At 45.7% G+C, this 23,417-nt stretch overlaps 1 protein-coding gene across 10 annotated transcripts; it reads right to left on the bottom strand.

Annotated features, from left to right (window-relative positions):
* Positions 1-1,103: 1,103 nt before the first annotated feature.
* On the bottom strand, positions 1,104-12,154 carry LOC133899046 (pentatricopeptide repeat-containing protein At5g65560-like). Of its 10 annotated transcripts, none has more exons than XM_062339951.1 (6): positions 9,707-12,154; positions 8,435-8,545; positions 8,312-8,346; positions 7,912-8,073; positions 7,748-7,827; positions 1,104-1,320 (listed from the first exon to the last, which is right to left on the bottom strand). In XM_062339951.1, exon 1 carries the CDS (start codon positions 11,983-11,985, stop codon positions 9,760-9,762), a length of 2,226 nt encoding a protein of 741 aa, XP_062195935.1. In that variant the 5' UTR covers positions 11,986-12,154; the 3' UTR covers positions 1,104-1,320; positions 7,748-7,827; positions 7,912-8,073; positions 8,312-8,346; positions 8,435-8,545; positions 9,707-9,759. The 10 variants fall into 10 exon arrangements, with proteins under 10 accessions (XP_062195935.1, XP_062195939.1, XP_062195940.1 ...); XM_062339955.1 differs by having other exon boundaries at positions 7,912-7,987; positions 8,312-8,358; XM_062339956.1 differs by having other exon boundaries at positions 7,748-7,830; positions 7,912-7,987; positions 8,312-8,358.
* Positions 12,155-23,417: the final 11,263 nt, after the last annotated feature.

Below are 23,417 nucleotides of genomic sequence, written 5' to 3' on the forward strand. Positions count from 1 at the left end.
CTTTCTTAATCCTTATACATAAGTCTAAAACGATCTACGTTTGTAATCGGAAGAAGTATATTGTTGAGATCAAGCTGCTGAGGAATTGAACATTTAATCTGATGCCCGCGTACCCTAAGCACTTGTCATCAAAAAGTGCAGTCTCCATCTTTTTCCCCACCTCAAGATTAGTGCGTTTACATGCACTGTTGATAATTTTGATCTGATCTAGACGCAAGCGGTGGTGTGTAATGTGTCATGTCTTTCTCATTTGATCACATTCCTCTTACAACACGTAAGAGCACTTCATATGATATCGCCCCAATTTTCTATACACCACGCTTTAATCTTTTTCTAATATTAAAATGTGTGGGACCTTTCAAAAATAGCACCATCAAATGGGTGAACTAACGAAATACCCCAGAATGTCATTGGGGGGGGGGGGATTGGTGGGGCATCACCATTGCCTCCTTCCGTGCCAAACCATCCACCGCCGTTATCATTACCCTTATTTCTTGAAAAAAAAAACGAAACAACAAAATAGGAAAACTTTCCTAAGGAATGGAATCTTGATTTCCTTGAAAAATCCTCCAATTCAAAGCCTGAACTGGTGTGAGTAATGAATGCATCATGATTTTTTTAAGTTGGTATATCCAACTTCTGTATTTATTTAGGCATACTTAGGCCATCTCCAACAGAGACGCCTTTTCTTTCCATATTCCTATTTGATGTACATTTGCCTCTCATCTGCTCCCGAACGAAGCTTCAACAGAGACAACAAATTTGCTTTTTGACATCTACAGGGAAATAGGCACCAGCAGAATTTCGGCAAATTTGTTAGAGAAAACGGGCTCCCGTATCACTGTTGTCTGAGTGAGTAATGAAAAGTAGAAAATAAGATGACTGTTAGAGATAAAAAAATATAAGATACCGTAATAATGTTAAATGATACTGTAATAGTGTTGTAATAGTGTTTTAGAGGATAAAATTTTAAAATTTCTGTTGAAGATGACTTTACAAAGATACAATTGCTAGTGTTTCTCTCTACAGACTGATCAAGAGCCTATTTGTCCGTACCTAACCACATCTATCACTTTCACTAATTTTCTGAACAACACCAAATATTTGAATGTTTTGAATATTATTGACCATGAAATGTGTAGCAATAGCACAAAGAATTTGAATGTTAGTATTATTGATTATATAATGTGTTGCACTGTCTCCCTCGGTTCATTCTTTTCAACAAAGGTGCACAACTTTGTCAAGCACCTCGTCATCAGAATGAGCACTAATTGATCCAATATCTCCCTCATGTTACCTTTCATAGCAATTCTTGACCATCTGGACAAACACAATACAAACATGTCATATAACTTTTCAATATTATCATAGGATTCAATTTAATACAAATTAACAAGTATGTATAGCAAGGAATTCATGTCTCTAAATTCTTGTTGACTGGGTAACTCTTAAAAAACGTAACCCATATTTATTTACCATGCACAAGTTGTTTGTTGACAATTGAGCATCAAAATAAACAAATAGCATCATTTGTAGTGCTACGCCTATTGTGTGTCCTATACTACAGTGGGTTCTCTTCTTCCGTCATAATGACAAATGTTTCATTAGTTAGTATACCTAAAACAAAAAAGAATCTTAGGTCCACAGTACTTCTCAGGTGCTCTGGCTCCAAGTAGCAAAAGCCATTTATGCAGTAGTGCAAATCCGATGGTGGGAACTTTCGCTTTGTAACTGCCCTAAAGTGGGATTGTGGTGTGACTTATAATCATAGTAACCCCAGATCAGAAACCACTAATCTGATCAATAATATCTTCCAAATTCCCAATCCCAATCATGATGAAAATAAATCCAAAGTTCATAGCACACCATCCAATAATAGCAATCTGGACTTCAAATACCGAGACCGGTCAAAGCTATGAAAATGCCTTAATCCAGTCAGTACATTGTCATTGAAAGTTTTCAAAGCTAGACAAAATGGAACTAAGGTCCTGTTTGGCGAGGCTCCAGCTTTCAGCTTCACGTTAGATCTTGAGTTTGTAGACTAAAATAAGGTGGTTTAAATATCTATTTTTTGAATACAATGAAAACAAAATAGCTCATCCAAACATTATCAATGTACCCATAGCTCTCCAAAAATTATTAGATCTAGAGCTCTACCAAACAAACCCTAAGACATGAACATAATGAGTGTTATGGTTGGTAAATAGTACAGCAGAAGGCAGTAACACCTCTTCCTCCTAGGTACAAAGCCAATGCCTACTGCAAGTACCATCAGACAAAAGGCCAAAAGTTCAGGTGGCGTGAGCAGTCGGTTGAAGCTTCAGATTAGTTGAATTCAGTTCGGTGGATTAGGAGATAGAGTCCAGTTAGGTTTGAGTTGTTCAGAGTAGTATATCGGTCGGTTAGGTTAGAGATAAAGATCAGTTTGAATCAGTTAAGCTGCTAGTTAGAGATTGGATAGTTTACATTGTAATTGGAGCTGGTTAAGGACTCCTGGCCGGTTGGGACTAGGTTCTGGCCGGCTATATATATATGTAAGGTAGTACCTTGTATTAGGTTTAAGAAATAAGATGCCTCTATTCCTTTCTCTCTCCCTTCACTGCTGCCGCACCTCTACTTCTCCTGCCTAACCTCTGTTCATCCTCCTTTCCTCCTGTCTAGCTCCTGCCAAGATTACCAGGAGGGTAATTACGACGCCTACCAGCAAGATTACAATCTGTGAAGGCGAGACCTTACCAATTTGGTATCAGAGATGCCGGGTTCTGAAAACGACGAGGGCTCTAGCTCTCAGGTCGTGGAATCCTCAACCAAGGTGGTGGCTGATTTGCAGAAGACTATGCAACAGCAGTTTGGTGAATTAGCGCATCAGATAACCGCTACGTCTTCTCAATAGGCAGAATTGAAGCGTTCGCACCAAGCCTTGGCGCAATCAGTACAGCAGCCTGCTATCCCCAACAAGACCAGCAGTAGCACAACCGTGTCAGCCACCACATCCATACCGCCCCCTGCACCAACCCTACCGGCGCCCACAGGCATACCCGACATATTGGGGATGTCGTACTACCCGCCCCCTCCGTTACCACCACCAACTGCCATCCACCAGATTCAATTCCCTCCCTCACCATCATCCATACCACCATAACTTCCATCTGTTTCACAGAACCATGGCCATCCAGTCAGCAGTTCAGGCATACCTGCTTTCATAAGCTCGAAATCCCAACCTTTGATGGCAAGGATGACCCACTCGACTGACTGAATCGTTGTGAACACTTATTTTACGGTGAACGCACGCTAGAAAGCGACAAGGTCTGGTTGGCGGCTTATCATCTTGTTGGTGGCGCTCAACACTGATACTTTATGCTACATCGTGATACGAGCACGCCATCGTGGCTGTGCTTTAAGGAGTTGTGCCAACTTCGCTTTGGCCCACCGCTTCGGAACAACCAGTTGGCGAATTGGCGCGCCTATCTTTCTCCACCACAGTTGAGGTCTACATGGAGTAGTTTCAGGCCATCTTGTGTCGTGCAGAACCTCTCTCCGTGGCACAGTAGGTCCAGCTTTTCATTGCAGGATTACCGAATCGTGTTCGCATCGACATCGAGCTTCAATACCCACAAGACCTACAAGTGACGATAGGTCTGACATGCACGTATGAACGCCGTGCCTAGGCTACAGACGACGCGACAACAATGACACGCTCATCTACCCATAAATCAGGCAGATCAGTGCCACCCCAAGCAGTGGCGCCTAAGCCAACTAGGGCACAGGGGCCTGGCTCCGGGCCAGTCACACCATCCCAACCGTCACGTCCGTTCCATCGACTGTCTCCGACTAAGTTGACAGAGCGACGCAAGCAAGAGTTGTGCTACAACTGTGATGAGCAGTACATGCGGTCGTCGCTATCAGCGCCTGTTCTAAATCGAGGTGAACGACTACGACATGCTAGAGGAAGTTACGGCCGTGTGCGCAGATGAGCTAGTCATCTTCCATCACGCGCTCATAGGCATCCGTGTAGAGGAGACGATACAGCTTCGCGTCATCATCAACAACCAAGGACTCCTCACCCTCCTCGACTCAAGCTCGACGCACAACTTCATTAGCAAGTGGCTAGCTCATCGCATCGGTCTGCCAATCCGACCGATTCATGTTGGCTTGAACGTTGCAGTGGCCATCGGTGGCAAGGTCAGCTACGTGGGTCTGTGCGTTGGCCTTCCTCTGCGGGGCATAGGCCAGGAAGATTTGATAGTGGATTGCTACACCATCCTATTGGGCAGCTACAACATCATCCTAGGAGTTCAGTACCTGCGCACCCAGGGGCTGGTCTTGTGGGACTCCGACGATCTGTGCATGGCGTTCTGCCGTGGTGACTGCAATGTCTTTTGGGAAGGCTTGGGGTCCCCTCGTCAAGATATTCTACGAATGGAGGCCCATGCTATCAACAGCAAAGCTTGCCTCCCAAGCGATCTCACGATCATAGGATCCACTCATTGCCCAATACAGCTCATGTGGCTGTGTGGCTGTACTGGTACCCACAGCGGCAGAAAGATGAACTCGAACGCCAATGTGACGCTATGCTAGCCCAAGGTGCAATCTGTTCTAGTAATTCTGCGTTTTCATCACTAGTGCCTCTTGTCAAGAAATAGGATGGAACGTGGAGGTTTTGTGTGGATTATCGCGTGCTAAACGAGCGGACGCTCAAGGACAAATACCTTATTCTGGTGGTAGATGAGTTTTTCTTTTCAACAAATTACATGACGCATGCACTCTATTGACTTTGAGAAGACGGCTTTTCGGACGCATCACGACCGTCTTTGGTGATGCCTTTCGGTCTCACAAACGCACCGGCGACGTTCCAGGCCTTGATGAATGGCGTGCTGGAACCATTCTTGCGCCAATTTGTTCTGTTATTTTTCGACGATATTTTGATATACTGCTCATCTTGGTCGGAGCATATTCATCATGTTGCAGCCGTTTTCAAGCTTCTTTGCCACCACTCGCTGTTCCTCAAGCGCTCCAAGTGCATGTTCGCTGCTCGCCTGTCGCATATTTGGGCCACATCATCTTAGTGGATGGAGTGGCCATGGATGATGACAAGGTGCAAGCAATGGAAGCCTGATCGCAACCCCCCCCCCCCCAATTCTGCTCGGGGCCTACGTAGATTTCTGGGCCTCGCAGGATACTATCGCAAGTTTATACAAGACTTCGATGTTATCGCAACACCGCTGATGAAACTCCTAAAAAAGGAGGCATTCTAGTGGTCGTCAGAGGCGAACTCGGCATTTCACGCCCTTAAAGCAGCTTTCTCCAGCGCACCCATCTTGCAGCTGCTTGACTTCACCAAGCTCTTCATCATCAACTGCGACGCTTCAGGCATGGGCTTCAGCACAATTCTACACCAAGGTGTCGGCGTCCTGGACTTCTTTAGCCGACCATTCGCCACTCGCCACGTCAAGCTAATAGCATATGAGCGTGAATTGATCAGCCTGGTGCAAGCAATACGGCATTGGCTGCCCTATTTACGGGGTCGCAAGTTCTATGTCCGTATAAATCATTACAGCCTCAAGTTTATTTTGGACCAGCAGCTTTCAACTATTTTGCAACACCAATGGATCAACAAGTTGTTCGGGTTCGACTTTACAGTCGAATTTCAGCTTGGCCACCTCAACACTATGGCTGATGCTCTCACGGCATGATGCCGACCAAGGGGAATTATTAGCCATCTCAAGGCCCACATTCCAAGTCTTCAACGACATATGCCATGACGTGGGATTCAACATTGACATGGTGGCTACACGCGACAAGATTACAGTAGGCGAGTTGGGTGCCCCATGGAAGTACACCGATGACTTGATCATGTATGGCCGCCATGTGTTCCTTCCCACGACGTCTACTTTGCTGCCGGCTTTGTTGCAAGCTTCCCACTGCACCGACCACAAGGGGGCTCAGGAGACACTTCATCGCTTGCGGGCGGACTTCTACATTCTGCATGATCGGCAGCTCGTCTGTGACTTGATCTGCGCATGTGTGGTCTGCCAGCGTAACAAGACAAAGACATTGCACCCTGCCAGCCTGCTACAACTCCTGGTCGTTCCCTCTAGTATATGAGCTGACGTCTCCATGGATTTTGTGGAGGGTCTACCCAAGGTGCACGACACGTCAGTCATCCTCATCCTTGTCGATCGCTTATCCATTTATGCCCACTTCATCGCGCTCGGTCACCTTTACACAGCTGCATTGGTCGCGTGTGATGTTTTTGACAACATCATGCGCCTTCATGGATTTCCGACGTCCATTATGAGTGATCGTGGCCCGGTCTTTACAAGTCACTTTTGGAAGGATCTTTTCAAGATGGCAGGTGTATGTCTCCACATGAGCACTGCATTTCACCCGCAATCCGACGAACAGACGGAGGCTATCAATAAGGTCATTGCTATGTACTTGTGGTGTATCATGAGTGAGCGGCCCCATGCATGGTTGGAATGGCTGGAATGGCTACCTTGAGCCGAGTACTGCTACAACACATCTTTCCACTCAGCTTTACGTACATCACCGTTTCGCATGGTCTATGGAAGGGACCCGCCGACCCTCCTTCCTTGGACGCAAGAGGAAACAAGGGTGGCTGCTGTTGATGACCTAATTCGTGAACATGACAAGTTCTTAGCAGCTGTTCGGAAACATCTCCTTCAAGCTCAGCAGTAGGGCAAGAAGTATTACGACTCGCAACATCGCCTTCTCCATTGTCAAGTCTAGTCCCTGTCCACGTACCCATCAGGCAAGCTCAGGCCTCGCTTCATTGGTCCATTCCGGGTAGCTGCACACGTGAGCACAGTGGCTTATCGACTCTATCTTCCCAACGATGCATGCCTGCATGATGTGTTCCATGTGGGTCTTCTCAAACACTATCATGGTACGCCTCCCGATGTTCCATCAGTCCTACCCCACTCCTGATGTGTTCCGGCTCAGGTGGTTCGTGCAAGCCCGCAGCGAGGTGTTTGGCATGTTCTAGTTTGTTGGGAAGGCATGGAAGTTGCTGATTCTACTTGGGAACCGCTGGAGGAGTTCAGGAAGACCTACCCAGCAATTCAGCTCGAGGACGAGCTGTTTGCCCGGGGGGAGTGATGTTATGGTCGGTAAACAGTACAGCAGAAAAAGGCAGAAACACCAGGTGGCGTGAGCAGTCGATTGAGGCTTCAGATTACTTGAATTCAGTTCGGTGGATTAGAAGGTAGAGTTAGAGATAGAGTCCAGTTAGGTTTGAGTTTTTCTGAGTAGTATTCCGGTCAGTTAGGTTAGAGATAAAGATCAGTTTGAATCAGTTAAGCTGCTAGTTAGAGATAGGATAGTTTACATTGTAATTGGAGCCGGTTAAGGACTCCTGGCCTGTTGGGACTAGGTCCTGGTCAGCTATATATATGTAAGGTAGTACCCTGTATTAGGGTTAAGAAATAAGAAGCCTCTATTCCTTTCTCTCTCCCTTCCCTCCTGCCGCACCTGTACTTCTCCTGCCTAACCTCTGTTCATCCTCCCTACCTCCTGTCTAGCTCCTGCCGAGATTACCAGGAGGGTGATCACGGCGCCTACAAGCAAAAGGTTTAAGCCTAAGCCTAGAACTCAGCACAGGTACAATCTGTGAAGGCAAGGCTTTACCAATGAGTAACATAAAACTGAGTTTGAATAATCCTAAAAGCTGGATCACCAATTATGTTCTAGCCCTAAGATCCAATTATTAGGTGGATTCCCATCCTACCTGCATATAAAGGGAGTTGACTCAGTGCATGAGCGATGAGCAGCTCTGCAGCATTTCCAGGAGTTGGTTACCATATTAACCTGCTGAATATAAAGAGTAACTGGAACTTAAATACAGAAGGGGCAGAAAGATCTGTAGAAAGCAGATGGGTAAATTCAGCTTACCATCCAAGTCTTCTTGGAGTGAGCGTTCCAAAACACTCCGTAACGATGACATGCCCATATCCTTTATGGGCAAAACCTAGTATTTTCACCAAATTCTAGTAATCAATTTACACAAACAGTTCCACTTCATTGCTGCATATATCCAGGACTAGGAAATAAATCCTAACAACCACAAGACGAAGGGAAAAATGAAAAGGGAAACATAATTAGTTCAGTGCACAAGAGATACCCAAGTTATAACAGTCTACTCAATTAAACACAACAAATGAAATTCAATAACAAATGAATGTTCTCTTAAATGTGCATTATAATGTGGAAAAACATGTGGTAGGAACAAGAAATGAAGAACCCATAATTGGGAACTTAATACAACATAAAACCGAAGATAATTCAAACGCACCTTTTTTGTTCATGCGACAACACCTATCTTGCCGTCTGCAAAACAGCCTGTAATTCCTCTTCCAGCTAATTTAAATGATGTTGAGAAGTTCTCAGTAGCATTGAGGAGCTGTTGTGCACTTACTTGACACATTGACATCTCGCTATATTTGGAGACACTGGGAGCATACATAATCGGTGCTGAGTTTGAGCGATCTTCTTTGATGGCACACTCCAAAGGCTGAAGCAGATTCAACTGAAACATCCAGCAACAGTTAGGCTAGACTTGTAAGGCATCCCTTAATCGCAATTGCAATACTGCAATTGTGGAACTTATTTTACCAATAAAGTACAATGCTTTGCATTTGAAAGATGTGCATGCGTCAAATAGAGTAGTTAAAACATTTAGGAACGTGCAGAAAATGCTTATTACAACCCTTATTCCAAATTATTAAGAAATAGACCTCCCAAGAATAGCCTTAACATCACAAGATCGATCTTTCAATTAATTATGAGACTAGCGCATAAGACAAGACCCCTCTATAGCATACACAAACACTAATGCTCCAAAGCAAAAAAAAAAAAAAAATCTCCATTTATATTTGAGATGATGCAAAATAAGATGTTGCACCACGAACATGGATGCTATAACTGGCACTTTTGATAGTCAGCACAGAGTGACACAAATTAAAAGATATTGCTAGTACCTAATTTACTTACCCACAACTAAGATTTTGTAAATATGGTGTCTTACTGTAAGCTTCTCAAGAAATTTGGCCAGTCATAGATGATTACTACTTATTATAGCGCTTGGTGTTACTATTTCACGTAAACATGTTGGCTCAACTATCTGTTATTAAGTTAGGGAAACAACTTCCGAAGTTGCCTGTTCACCAGATTCTTTGGCTGCTTTCTTGTCAAGTACAATTTAGGTTTCAGGATGCAGGGGAGCAAATGGAACCGATTACAGAAAGTAATAGCATCCAGCTATATAATCAGACACTAAATGGTTTGCAGAAGTAATTGGGGCAGCAAATAGGGCACAATAAAGACTTCTTAAGAGTCCACAAATTACTAATACATCTGATATTAATCTTAGCTTTATTCTAGCTGCAACGTAGGATAGGGGATAGCCTTTTTAGCTGCGTTGAAGCAGTATATGAGTGCATAACGGAAAACGAAAATGACTCTACTAATGAATACGTAAAGGATTCTATATTCCTAAAAGAAGCAACACCACAATAATCATGATTTATAACACTTGCTATTAGACAAATTGCATACACTTATCAAATGAGATGTTCCTTGTAGCGGTAATAGCACAGACAAGGCTATCACATTGATGTTGCATATTAAGGAAACCAAAAGATACGGGGATCAAACACTGGAGAGGAAAATAACGAATTATAATGTGTACCTTCTGCAATAGCCCATCAACATCAACGCAAAGGTTGGTTGGTTGGACCAGATTCATGTAGCAATTTCCTGAACTTCACTTGCAACTGTTATTTCACCTGTAAGCCTAGCATATACTGCAGCAGTAGGACGACAATTCTGTTCCTCCATGAATGATAGCAGGCTAGAGCAGTCAGCAGCGTTTCCTTTTTGTAATAAACCATCAATCAAAATCTTCCAAACAATCTCATCGCAGTTGTATTCCTTTAACAATATGTCACCAAAAATGTGTTTAGCAGCATGAAAGCTTCCCTCCTCACAAAGAGCACAAATAATAAACCTATAAGTTTCTAAATGTGGTAAATAGCCACTTTTGGCCATTGAATCAAGAAATTTCAAAGCTTCTTTTAGCAATTTCAGTCTGCAACAACACTCTATCATATAAGTATATACATCCTCACTTGGGGTCAAGTTAGCACTCTGCATCCCAATGAGGAAAAAATTTGCTTCCTCAAATCTGTCAAATCTGCATAAACATCTAATAAAGCAATCATAAATATTGGTGGCTGGGATGCACTGAAGCTTAATCACCTCCTTCAGAAGTCCCTGGAGAACTTTCATGTCGGTGATTTTCCATATATTAACAGAGTTGGCAACAATGCTATCAGAGGAATTTTTATTTAGCAGCAGTCTAAGCAGAATTGTGTAGGACTCCACACTTGGCTTGCGCCCATTATCAGACATGCTCTTGAAAGACGAAAATGCCTGATTGACTAGTCCAAGATCTGCATACCCTTTAATCATTGTGTTATATGTGACTAAACTAGGGTAAACACCACAATCAATCATCTGAACAATCATGGATTCAGCATCTTCCATCCTTCCCACTTGACAATAGGAGCGGATAAATACTGTGTAAGTGAAAACGTCGGGCTTAATACCTGCTACAACCATCTTATCTAATATCTTCTTTGGACCTTCAGACCCAAACTCCCTAAGTAGCTTATCAATTAGAATGGTATACGTGACAGCACTGGCTTGTACTCCGTTCTCCATCATATCATCCAACAGCAGCATTGCTTCCGACAGCTTCTCTTCCCTGCACAGTCCATCAATAAATGAACTGTAAATGTGGGCATCTGGCACAAACCCCTCCGAGACCATTTTCTGCATTAGATCATGAGCATCACCAAACTTTCCTGCCTTGCACAATCCATCTATCATGCTGGTGTAGACAATCTCATTCACCTTAACTCCTTTCTCAAAAAGAGACCCGAGAAACAACTGAGCTTCCTCAATTCTTCCACGTTTGCACAGAGCATCAATCAACACTGAACAAGTCCATTCATTAGGGACCAACCCACAAGCCTCCATTGAATGAAGAAGCCTAAAAGCGCATTCCATGTGCCCCTCATTGCACTGCCCCTGAATTAAGGCTGTGTATGTCACCACATTTGGTGCCAAACCTGCCTCAATCATCCGACTGTACCACACCATGGCCCTCTCTACTTTCCTGGACTTGCAGAACCCACATATCAGCACAGTATACGTACGGACGTTCGGCAAGCACCCTTTATTATCCATCCCCTGAAAGACCTCAACCGCGAGCTCCAAGTCCCCCGTATTGCAGTAGCCATCGATCAGGGCATTGTAGACAACCACATTAGGCTTAAAGCCCTCCTCCATTGCTTCTGCAAGCAGTGCATCCGCCTCCCCAGCTCGCCCCGCCCCACACAGCCCGTGCACCATGGTGGTGTACACGTGCGAGTCGGGGGTGCACCCATCAGCCCGCATCCCTGCAAAAACCGTCATAGCCTTGCGCAACATTCCGGCGCCACACAGCCCTTGGAGTAGAGCCGTGTACGTGAACGGGGTGCGCGCGCACCCCCGCAATGGCATTAGCACGAACACCCTGCAGGCGTGCACGAGAAGCCCCGCGCGGCAGTAACCGAGAACGAAGGACGTGTAGGCGTGGGAGTCCGGCACGTGGCCAGCGCGCAGGAGGGAGGACAGGTGCCGCTTCGCGGCGGGGAGGTCCCCGGCGACGCAGTAGGCGTTGATGAGGGTGGTGTAGGTGCGGAAGTTGCGAGCAGGCATGCGGACGGCGAGGGTCTCCATCTCCGGGAGCATCCGATGGCGGGCGAGCGCCATGAGGAGGGTATTGAGGCACCGGAGCGGGGGGAGCGGCGCGGAGGGGGAGAGGAGGAGGTGCGAGAGGCGGCGGAGGTCGGCAGGCGAGGAGGCCGCGGCGGAGATGGCCACGAGGAGGCGCGGGAGCGGCGCAGGCGTGGGTGGGGGCATCGCACGGCGGGCTATGGCGCGGCGGGCATTGCCGGGGTCGGGTGATGGAGATGGGCGGCGGCGGCGGCGAAGAGGTGAGAGACGGGAGGCGGATCCAGGAGGGCAGTCTAGTCAAAATAGTGAAATTGGGCCGGTGCTGGGGATGGCTAGGCCGATCCGATTCGATCGGACGCCGGGAGAAACTGCTACATAGTGTAGTTCTACGGGTTAAAATGGGCTCATTTGAATAAATTGCATTAAGAAAACAGAAAAGGTTATTTTACTATCCAACTATTTAGTTCGTCTGTTTAACCCCTACAAAATTTAGACTTATTTAACTCCACGAAATATTTAAATTTGTTCAATTTAGCCCCTAATGAACTTAGTTTTTAGTGTTTCTCCTCATACAAGTTGTGTTATAAATTCATATTTGTAGGGTGAAATCTGACAACATATCCTACTTTACAAAAATATATCAGATTGTTTAGGATTATTTTCATAGATTGGAAGCATCTGATACTAGTTTAATCATCGAGATATTAAAATACATGAAAAATAATCACAAAAAATATTTAAGCATTTAACATGGCATATGATGTCATCTATCACTGCATAGAATTTGAATGTAAAACTCAACTTTTAAAAAAGATAGAATTTATTAGGGGTGAATTGACCTAGTTTGAATAGTTTGGGGAGTAAAACGAGCCAAATTTTTGTTAGGGGTCAGGCAGACAAAGTTTGGGACACTTAAGAAAACAAATGTTTGTAGAATTACACAAAACCTAAGGCGTGTTTTTTTTTTTAGGAAGCAACGGTGGGGAATTTTGAGACCTCACCTGAATCTTTACTCAAAACGAGTTGACCAGTATCAAAGTTTTCAGCCGATCATGTGTCCGTAGCCTGATAGCTTTATCATCAGCAAAGTGAACAGCTGCAATCACACGCACACAAGAGCAACTTAAACATATAAAAACAAAAAGGAAAAGTCAATTTTATTCCTCCAAAATATCGCATGAGTCCACATAACCCTAAAGTATTATTTGGTTTATTTAACCCCTTAATGTTCTAATACCGCGTCACGATACCTTAATGTGGGTTAGCAATAGTAGTTTTAGCGACAAGAAAGTAGTTTGCATGATGTGAAGGTTTACATAGCCATGTGGACTGCCACATCATCTTAACTAACCCAAAAATGGGCCCGCACTTAGGGATATTAATGGGGATCCGATCCCCGATTCTTCGCGGGGAATTCCCCTATTAGGGAACGGGGATGGGGAGATTTTGTCCCCCGTGAACTCATATAGGGACTTCCAGTCCCCGCTCCCCGCTATATCCTCGATATCACATATACACATTTTTTAGTATATAAATGTACAAACATTACATTATGTAGAGTAAATAATAAATTACTCTTATTCTTTTTTTGTCTAACCTACGATATTTAATCAATCTTATATTAATTACCCTAGTATACATCAATAAATTACTTATTTATACAACGTACATATTATTAATATATAAAAATAATCAAATATCATTCAATTTTACATCCCATTGGGGACCCGATCCCCGTAAATTCCCCGCAGGGATAGGGATGGGAGAAATCTTCCCCCTGATAGCTAAATGGGGACAGGGATGGGGAAGCATTCCCCGCGGGGATTGGCCCCGTTGCCATCCCTATCCACACTAGAAAAAGAACTTCTTCATCTTTCTTATTCCCCTTTTGTCGGAGGATGAACTCCTCAAGCGGGGATCCTGAGGGACCTCCTTTGAGATTCGGTTGGGGGATGATTCTGAATCTAACTCGTACGTGAATTAATGAGAATATATGGGAGATGCAGGCGGGGCGGATGATCGGATGTTAGTGGAGTAAATGCTCGAGGGATTTTAGACAAGTTCAGACCGCACGGAGCGTAATACCCTACTCCTGTGTGTATGCTATTAATGCTCTAGGAATACCTCTCTATGGATCTCTTGTGTTACAAGAATTTCTGTCTAAGTCTAGAGCTTCGGTCTTGGAGAACCTCTGCTCGGCTTCTCAGACTCGTACTTGAGCTTTGATGATCTTCTCGACCTGCGTGTCTTACGAAAAATCCATGCGCGAGGTGACTGAGGAGCGGGAGGCACTGGAGGAGACCCATGACGAGGCCATCGCCTTGCAGGAGAAGGCCAGCCGCATGGAGCGGCTCACGACCGAGCGCGACCAGGCGTCCAGGAGGCGCGCCGCAGAGCTGCTCGCTCGCGAGCGCCAAGTGGTCTCTCGGGAGGAGGCAGCCAACAGAAGGGAGGAGGTCGTGCGGTCTGCCCAGGCGGACTTGGCCAGCAAAAACAACGAGCTCGAGCACGGTTGCGCCGACGTCCTTCGCCAGGAGGAACAGGTCGCGTTGCGCAAGATTGACGTCGAAATAACGGCGCTGCCACTTTGATGAGAACAGCGGCCCGATCTTCCGATAGGTTCGATTGATTTCGTTGTGAGGGCGTTGACGCTTGGAGGCTTTCAACCCGCAGATTGTCACCTCGCAATTCGTTACACCCGCACGACTGTCGTTATCAACCACGCTCGCACGCGATCGACCTTACCACGAGGGTTATTGTTCCTGCAAGCAATCGAAGCAACTCACAAGAACAAGGAAGATGCAATCTGAATTGCTAATAAAGATGAAGCACACGAATTGGGGTTCCACAAACCGATGAACGGCGAAAAACTGACTAATTGTCTAGTTGTAATCTAAGCAAAACCCAAACCCTAAAAGAGGGGGGCGGCTATCTATTTATAAGCTAGGAGAAGAAAGGATTCGGCCACAACTGATGGAGCTCGAATACAACTCAATTACAAGGCCCAAGGCCCAAACTGATTCGGACTGGAAGAGCGACGCGACTTGTTTTGCCGATTTCGGACAGCACAGAAGGTATTTGGAGATGAGGTCGGATCCATATGAAAGTAGACTCCGCGACCTTTCCAACAAGTACTCATGGGCCTCGACCACCTTTCGGACTCAAGAGTTATGGTCGTTTGAATTTGGTGCTGTCTGTAATTCCGATTCCGAATTGATCTTGGGGATAGAACTGGATTTATGCGCGGTAGCCCTCCAGTTACACTTGTGCTTATATGGATCTTCTCTCAGGTTCCTAAGGATAATAAAATCATCGCAATAAGTTAGTAGCATCCAATCCTTAGAAACATTTGTATGGACAGCGAGGAACGAGTTCACCTGATAATTAAGTTCTCGTGCACGAGCTCTTGTCAAAGGACCTTCAATTACAGTAGCGGGAGGATGAATATTTGTTGTGTGTGTAACCGAAGGAGTGATGTCCTCATCATCCTCCCCCTCTTAAATTGGAGTCGTCCTCGACTCAATCTCATCTTCTTCTCCCACATACGGCTTTAAGTCTGAAACGTTAAATGTGGGACTAACCCCGAAATCTGCAGGCAACTCAAGCTTATATGCATTATCATTAATCTTCTCGAGTATTTTAAAAGGACCATCAGCTCGAGGCATCAATTTAGATTTCCTCAACTCGGGAAAACGATCTTTACGCAAGTGTAACCAAACAAGATCACCCGGTTCAAAAGTTAAATGTTTCCTACCCTGGCTGCCATAAGCACGATATTTTTCATTCATCTTCTCAATATTTTCTTTAGTTAATTCATGCATTTTAAGAATCAGTTCAGCACGTGTCTTAGCATCAAAATTCAACTTTTCAGAAGTAGGCAAAGGTAGCAAATCAATAGGAGCACGTGGATTAAAACCATATACAACCTGAAACGGACTTACCTTGGTGGTGGAGTGGACGGACCTGTTGTAAGCAAACTCTATATGAGGTAAACACTCTTCCCACAACTTCAAGTTTTTTCTTCAAAACAGCCCGCAACATGGTAGATAACGTGCGGTTAACGACCTCCGTTTGTCCATCGGTTTGGAGATAGAATCCAGCAAGGCCATGGAAGCTCCGCACCTGTGACACAGTAGTAGGCGTCGGCCAGCTTTGGATGGCTTCAATCTTTGCCTCATCCACCTCAATTCCCTGTGGTGTCACAACATAACCAAGAAACGCAACTCGATCGGTGCAAAATGTGCACTTCTCAAGGTTACCACACAAACGTGCATCTCTTAAAGCATTAAAAACAGCACGTATGTGATCAAAATGTAGATCATGTGACTTGCTATAAATCAAGATATCATCAAAATAAACCACCACAAATTTTCCAATAAAAACACGTAAAACTTCGTTCATTAATCGCATGAAGGTACTAGGTGCATTAGTTAACCCAAAAGGCATCACTAACCACTCATACAACCCAAACTTAGTCTTAAATGCGGTCTTCCATTCATCTCCAAGTTTCATTCTAATTTGGTGGTATCCACTCCGCAAATCAATTTTAGTGAAAATTATAGCACCACTCAACTCATCAAGCATGTCGTCTAGCCTAGGAATAGGATGACGATACCTAATTGTGATATTATTAATGGCTCTACAATCAACACACATTCGCCAACTACCATCTTTCTTAGGAACCAAAATAACAGGAACAGCACATGGACTAAGACTTTCTCGTACGTACCCTCGGTCCAATAAATCTTGGACTTGTCGTTGAATCTCCTTAGTCTCTTCTGGGTTGGTCCTATATGCAGCTCGGTTTGGCAAAGTAGCTCCCGGAATCAAGTCAATTTGATGCTCAATTCCTCTCAAAGGTGGCAGTCCTGGGGGTATTTCACTTGGAAACACATCAGCATACTCCTGCAAAAGGTTAGCAATAGCAGGAGGCAAAGAGATATCCTCAAGTGTAAACAAGGCCTCTTTGCAAATCAAAGCATAGCAAAATGAATTATATGCTAATAAATCAGAAATTTCAGATTTAGTAGCTAACATGGCAGCACCCTTCAACTTAATTGTGTCTTTCCTAGCATGTGTATTTTTGTTCTCATGTTGAAGTGGAAAAACATTTTTAGCTACAACCTGATTTTCAGATTTGTTATCATTGCATTTTCTTTCATTTTCAGCACGTTCTACTTCATCTTTCAAAATTTCAGCAGGTGTCATAGGCAACAACTTAATCTTCTTACCCTTATGTGAGAATGAGTAGGTATTAGCTCTACCATGGTGCAAAACATCATTATCATATATCCAAGGCCTACCTAGCAACAAAGAGCATGCTTGCATAGGCACTACATCAAAGTCTGCACTGTCTTTATAATTACCAGCCGAAAATTGTACTCTCACAACTTTGTTTACCTTCAACTTACCACACGAATTGAACCACTGGATGTAGTAAGGGCATGGGTGTGGCTGTGTGGTCAAGCCAAGCTTCTCGACCATCTCGGAACTAGCAAGGTTGTTGCAGCTACCTCCATCAATGATGACTCTGCAAGCTCTCTCCTTCACAAGAAATCTGGATTGAAACAAGTTGTGCCGCTGATTTTGCTCTCCTTTCCCCATTTGTGCACTTAGAACTCGTTGTACAACAAGGCTCACATATCTCCCTGTATCAACAGCAGCTACTTGTTCTTTTCCATCATCAACATCATTTTCTGTCTCGTCTCCTTCACCTACAATGTTAGCAGCCAGTACATATTCATCCTCAATATCACTAGCACTTACATAACCACCATCTTCTGTTGCAATGTACGCGCGCTGACTTGGGCAGTCCTTCATGACATGGCCCATTCCCTTGCATCGGTGGCAAACAATCCCAGTTGTACGGCCCGTGGAAGCAACTGAAGAAGAACTCTTAGCGGGGGCCTGCACACTAGTAGATTTACTTACCTCAGTTGCATGTGACGGTGTAGTAGGTCCTGCTGAACGCGCCCTACTCGAGGAGGGGGCAGCAGACCGTGTAGCAGATGGTAGAATGGTTTTAACTTGCCCCGGCGTTGATCTTGGTGTAGACGTTCTTCCAAAATTGTTCTTTGGCCTCTGTTGTCGTCCCTGCAATTCTTTTTCTGCCAAACATGCAAGTTGGAACAATCTAGGAATATTATCATATTCTTTGTAATCTACTATGTCCTGAATTTCACATCTCAACCCTCCATAAAAGTGTGCCAAAGCAGCCTCTTCATCCTCAACAATATCACAACGTAACATACCAATTTGTAGCTCCTGATAATATTCTTCTACTGACCTATTGCCTTGGTTTAAGCGCTGTAATTTCTTACGCAAATCACGTCTAAAAGATGGTGGAACAAATCTATTGCGCATAGCCACCTTTAAAGCATCCCATGTAGTAGGCGATAACCCATCATTGCATACCCTATTCCACCAAATGATAGCAAAGTCTTTAAACTCACTAGTGGCTTGCCTAACTCTATGCACTTCAGGAACTAGGTGAGCATTAAATTTTTGTTCCACCGTCATCTCCCAGTCTAGATATATTTCAGCATCATAAGTACCCGAAAAAGATGGTATGGTAAACTTAACTTTAGCAAATGGATCATCATTACCACGTGTATTATGTTGCTGAAAATTGTTACCTCTCATACCTTGACGGTTGAAGTTTAATCGGTTCCTTTGTCGTGCATCAAAGGCGTCACGCTCTTGCCTCAAAATTTCATCATCAGCGACGGACTCTTCATGTTGGGCTGCACCTTGAAGATGGCCATTGTCGCCATGAATACCATGTTGCATTGGGGGCTGCTCTGGGATGCGCGTCTCCATCCTGTTCAACCTATCAGTGAAATTAACAATAATACGGTTAGCAGAACCTAATGCTTCATCCATATGATGAAGTCGGGTCTCATGGCTCCGAAGTAATTGTTGCATCTCGTCCGTCTTCTCAGTTTGATTGTTCGCACTCTCAACCAGTTCATCGATCTTACGTCCATAACTCCTCATGAATTCCCGCATCTCCTCCTCGAACGTTTTACCTGCCATGGTTAGTAGCAAACAAGAGACAAATATATATATATATATATATATATATATATATATATATATATTATCCCTATCGACTACTGGGTTGTGGAGGTGAAGGTGGAATCACACACTCTCAAGCGTCTTACCAAGCTCTCATGAATTTCTCACCAAATTGCAGCAGGTGGTATGACCGGAGAAGGTGGGATGTATGACCGCGACGGAGGCGAATGCGAGGATCCAAATCTGAGGGCCAAAAGTATGTGGAGCTTGGATAGGCACAATATATGGTAGCAAGGATTAGCAATAGTTCAATTCAGAAATTGCAAGACTGAAAAGTAGTCCCAAGCTAGTCTATGCCGCCGGCCTAAACTCGTCTCTAACCTAGTTCAAGCAAGCAGAAATCCAACTCAGCTCAAGAACTCAAAGGATGCAAGCACTTTTGTTTCTATTTTTTTTAATCTTCTTTTCTTTTGGTGCGGCTTTTTTTTTCACTTTTTCTGCACCTCTTTGCCTTTTGCTCTTTTCCTTTTCTTTGTTTTTTATATGACAGAAAGTGCCGCAAAAACTGCTAGCAGCAACCTAATCGGATTCTGCTATTTTCTTCTGAACTGTGTAGGATATTTTCTTCCGAAGTAGTAAAGAAAGAAAAAAAACCTACTCGGTATGCACAACAAGGATCTTTATTCTCAATGCACTCTATCTCTAGTTGGAAGCAGGCAAATCCGACTAGCTTTCTTCTAAAACAAAACGGATCTGTTACAAGCCAACAAAACGAATTGAAGTACTATTCTTTTCAACAGTAAACACAGCAGCTAAAGCAAACTAAGAGGGATTTATATGGTAGAATTTGCTACTCGGTTTCCAAGGTACAGCTGCTTACAAAAGGAATTGGCACGGAGGATCTGCTAGCTGATTAATCATGGCCCAAGATTTTCTAGCGCACTGCAGGGGGAAACGACGCGATCTATTATGTACGCTAGCAGATGGAAACGCAAGGATGACAGACACCTTGCACCAAAAACAACTCGACAAGAACACAGGCCCTAAAACAAGACCAAGACCAGCGACACAAAGACAAGGCGAGGGACTAAAATTCAGAAAAGCAAACCAAACTGAAAATTGCACGGCACAAAGGGGTTGTAGGACAGCAGAAGACGATGAATATTATTTTTTTTGGGGGGGGGGGGGCTAATTTTCTGGATTCTAGGACGATGGCAAATTTAATCTAACAAAAGGGGATACAAAGTTACCTATCGGGCAACTGAGGCTCTGGTACCACGTGATGAGAACAGCGGCCCGATCTTCCGATAGGTTCGATTGATTTCGTTGTGAGGGCGTTGACGCTTGGAGGTTTTCAACCCGCAGATTGTCACCTCGCAATTCGTTACACCCGCACGACTGTCGTTATCAACCACGCTCGCACGCGATTGACCTTACCACGAGGGTTATTGTTCCTGCAAGCAATCGAAGCAACTCACAAGAACAAGGAAGATGCAATCTGAATTGCTAATAAAGATGAAGCACACGAATTGGGGTTCCACAAACCGATGAACGGCGAAAAACTGACTAATTGTCTAGTTGTAATCTAAGCAAAACCCAAACCCTAGAAGAGGGGGGCGGCTATCTATTTATAAGCTAGGAGAAGAAAGGATTCGGCCACAACTGATGGAGCTCGAATACAACTCAATTACAAGGCCCAAGGCCCAAACTGATTCGGACTGGAAGAGCGACGCGACTTGTTTTGCCGATTTCGGACAGCACAGAAGGTATTTGGAGATGAGGTCGGATCCATATGAAAGTAGACTCCGCGACCTTTCCAACAAGTACTCATGGGCCTCGACCACCTTTCGGACTCAAGAGTTATGGTCGTTTGAATTTGGTGCTGTCTGTAATTCTGATTCCGAATTGATCTTGGGGATAGAACTGGATTTATGCGCGGTAGCCCTCCAGTTACACTTGTGCTTATATGGATCTTCTCTCAGGTTCCTAAGGATAATAAAATCATCGCAATAAGTTAGTAGCATCCAATCCTTAGAAACATTTGTATGGACAGCGAGGAACGAGTTCACCTGATAATTAAGTTCTCGTGCACGAGCTCTTGTCAAAGGACCTTCAATTACAGTAGCGGAAGGATGAATATTTGTGGTGTGTGTAACCGAAGGAGTGATGTCCTCATCACACTTGACGCCTGGGAGGAACAGATCGTGCGGCGCGAGGCGGATGTCGCCTCGGCATCGTCGGCAGTTACCACCCGGGAGGAGCTTTTCGCCAAGCGGGTGGCCGACCTGGCTGCCTGAGAGTAGGCCGTCAAGGCCCAGGCCGAGCAGCTGGAGCGAGCTTAGACCAAGGCGGCTGCCCAACGCCGGGGGATCCTGACCGTGAGGGGCGTACCTACCAGTGCCACCGACGGCACTAGCCTCAAGGACCGGCTGAAGAACGCATAGGATGAGCTCGAGACTATCCTCGCCGAGCGGACTAATGTGAAGCTGTGATGCGGGACATCTGTGGAGGCAGCCGAGCTCAGGCGCGTGTCCGTGGGCGAGCAGTCGCTGGACAAGGAGACGACAGGCCACATTGCCCTCGGATTCGCAGAGATCTCCTGGCGCCTCGAGGCCTTCCAGACGTCGTGCAGGAGCTGGCGACCTAGGAGGGGCGTGCTCTGGCCCAAGGAGTGGCCGAGCACGTTCTCACCTGCTATCGCAGCCGAGACCCCGCCTTCCCGTTAGAGCCTTCCCGTAGGGCGTGGTTGAGGCGGAGGAAGCTGCCGCCCGGGAAGCCGTCCGCGACGTCGCCTCCGAGGTGGCAGCGTGTTTTGTGCGGGAGCCGGAGCCGGAACCGAGTGGCGACGGCAGCAGCGACGCGTCCTCTCCTCCACCTGAGCCTGTGGATAGCTAGGTTTTTTGTTTTTGGAATGTTGTAAATATGGGAGTGATCCCCTCCAGAACGGTTCCTTTTAAATATAATAGAAACCACTTTTGGGATCGAAACTCCGCTGTGTGTTGTCCTTTATGTTGTTTGCTTTTTGCTTGATGTCCCAAGAGGCACTGGCCGGACTGAGCCCGGCATTCTTCCCCTGAGAGTTAGGTTGCCCCGACTACTCATCGTTCGAGTAGTGGGACCACCCGAGCGTCTAACCCCTGAGCTCTCGCGAGTCCGCAGCTGCTAAGTCAAAGAGACACAGACACGAACTTTCTTGCTCGGGATATAAGTCCACCTGGCACGGTACACGCCACGACCAGTGAACACTTTCCACCCTGCGACCACTCAAACAAGTAGACCGGAGACGCGTGCGGGCGGAAACACGACCAAGAGTCCCCACGGTTTGGTGGTGTCCGGGGTAGGACTGACCAGACCGAGCACCGAAAGCCCGCCATTGGGGTCTAGGCGGTCCCGACCACTCTTTGCTCAAGTGGTAGGATTACCCGAGAACTCCAGAGGCTCGGTAGCGCTCGGGGTACTGCCAAACTGGCTGGGAACCACGGCCACCATAAAGGACCTAGGTTAGCCATCGCTGCCTGTACGGTACACCGACTACTGTCTGTTTTTGTCGTTCCGGAAAAGCGAGCACGTGGGCGGGGTTTTACACGTGAGGAGACCATCTCGCCGAACAGATTAGCATGCGAGGGTCCCGAGGATAACCTAGGAACAATAGTTTATTGCGTATGTATGAAAGGAAATTCATATAACTTTAGGGACTCACTGGGTAGCTGTCAGCCTTCCGGCTGACTGATCCAGGAGGGGGTAGATGCCCAAAGCTCGGGGCGCCGGGAACCTGGGTTCCTTTGTGCAGAGCGCCTGAACCCCCAGGACACCTTTCAGCACCCGAGCACTGGGAACCCCGTGACAGAACCAGGGGCTTAGGCGGTTCCGTCCACTCATGTTCAAGCAGTAGGATTACCCGAGGACCCCATAGGTTCGAGTAGCGCCCTGGGCACTGAGGCCCTATGGTCGGGCTGCTTTGTTCTTGATCATTGATCTATAAGCTTAAGAAATAGGCAAAGATGCTTGGTGCGCTCTGTTAGTGCGATACTTATTATAGACTGCTCTCATTTTTGACCCGAGACCTCTCGAATACCCGGACTGGCGAAGTGTACAGGCAAAGGCATAACAAAGAGGTACAATGGTTCAATGGTGCCCAGGGTAGGACTGACCAGACCGAGCACGACAGCCCACCCCTGGGGTCTAGGCGGTCCCGACCACTCTTTGTTCAAGCGGTAGGACTACCTGAGAGCCCCAGAGGCTCGGTAGTGCTCGGGGTACTGCCAGCAGCCGGACACCACAGTCTACCACAACAGACTTAAGTCAGCAGCTACTGCCTGCGCGCATACCGACCAGGATCCATTTTTATCAGCGGGAAAAATGAGAGAGCGTGTTTTTCTCGTACAAATCGAGCACCTCACAAAATAGATTAAACATATGGATTCCAGAGAAAAAAAACTCGAATAAGAGTATATTGAGCGTATATTGACAATTTGTACAGAAGTACAAACTTACATGGTTGGTGGTTGTCTAGGCGATCCCGACCACTCTTTGTTCAAGCGGTAGGATTGCCTGAGAGCCCCAGAGGCTCGGTAGTGCTCGGGGTACTGCCATGCAGCCGG

This window comes from Phragmites australis, chromosome 18 (assembly GCF_958298935.1).
Source record: "Phragmites australis chromosome 18, lpPhrAust1.1, whole genome shotgun sequence".
Classification (NCBI taxonomy): Eukaryota; Viridiplantae; Streptophyta; class Magnoliopsida; order Poales; family Poaceae; genus Phragmites; species Phragmites australis.

What these genes read in the sequence shown, in the direction of transcription:
- LOC133899046 (XM_062339951.1), bottom strand. Translation starts at nt 11,985, where the DNA reads ATGCCCCCACCCACGCCTGCGCCGCTCCCGCGCCTCCTCGTGGCCATC.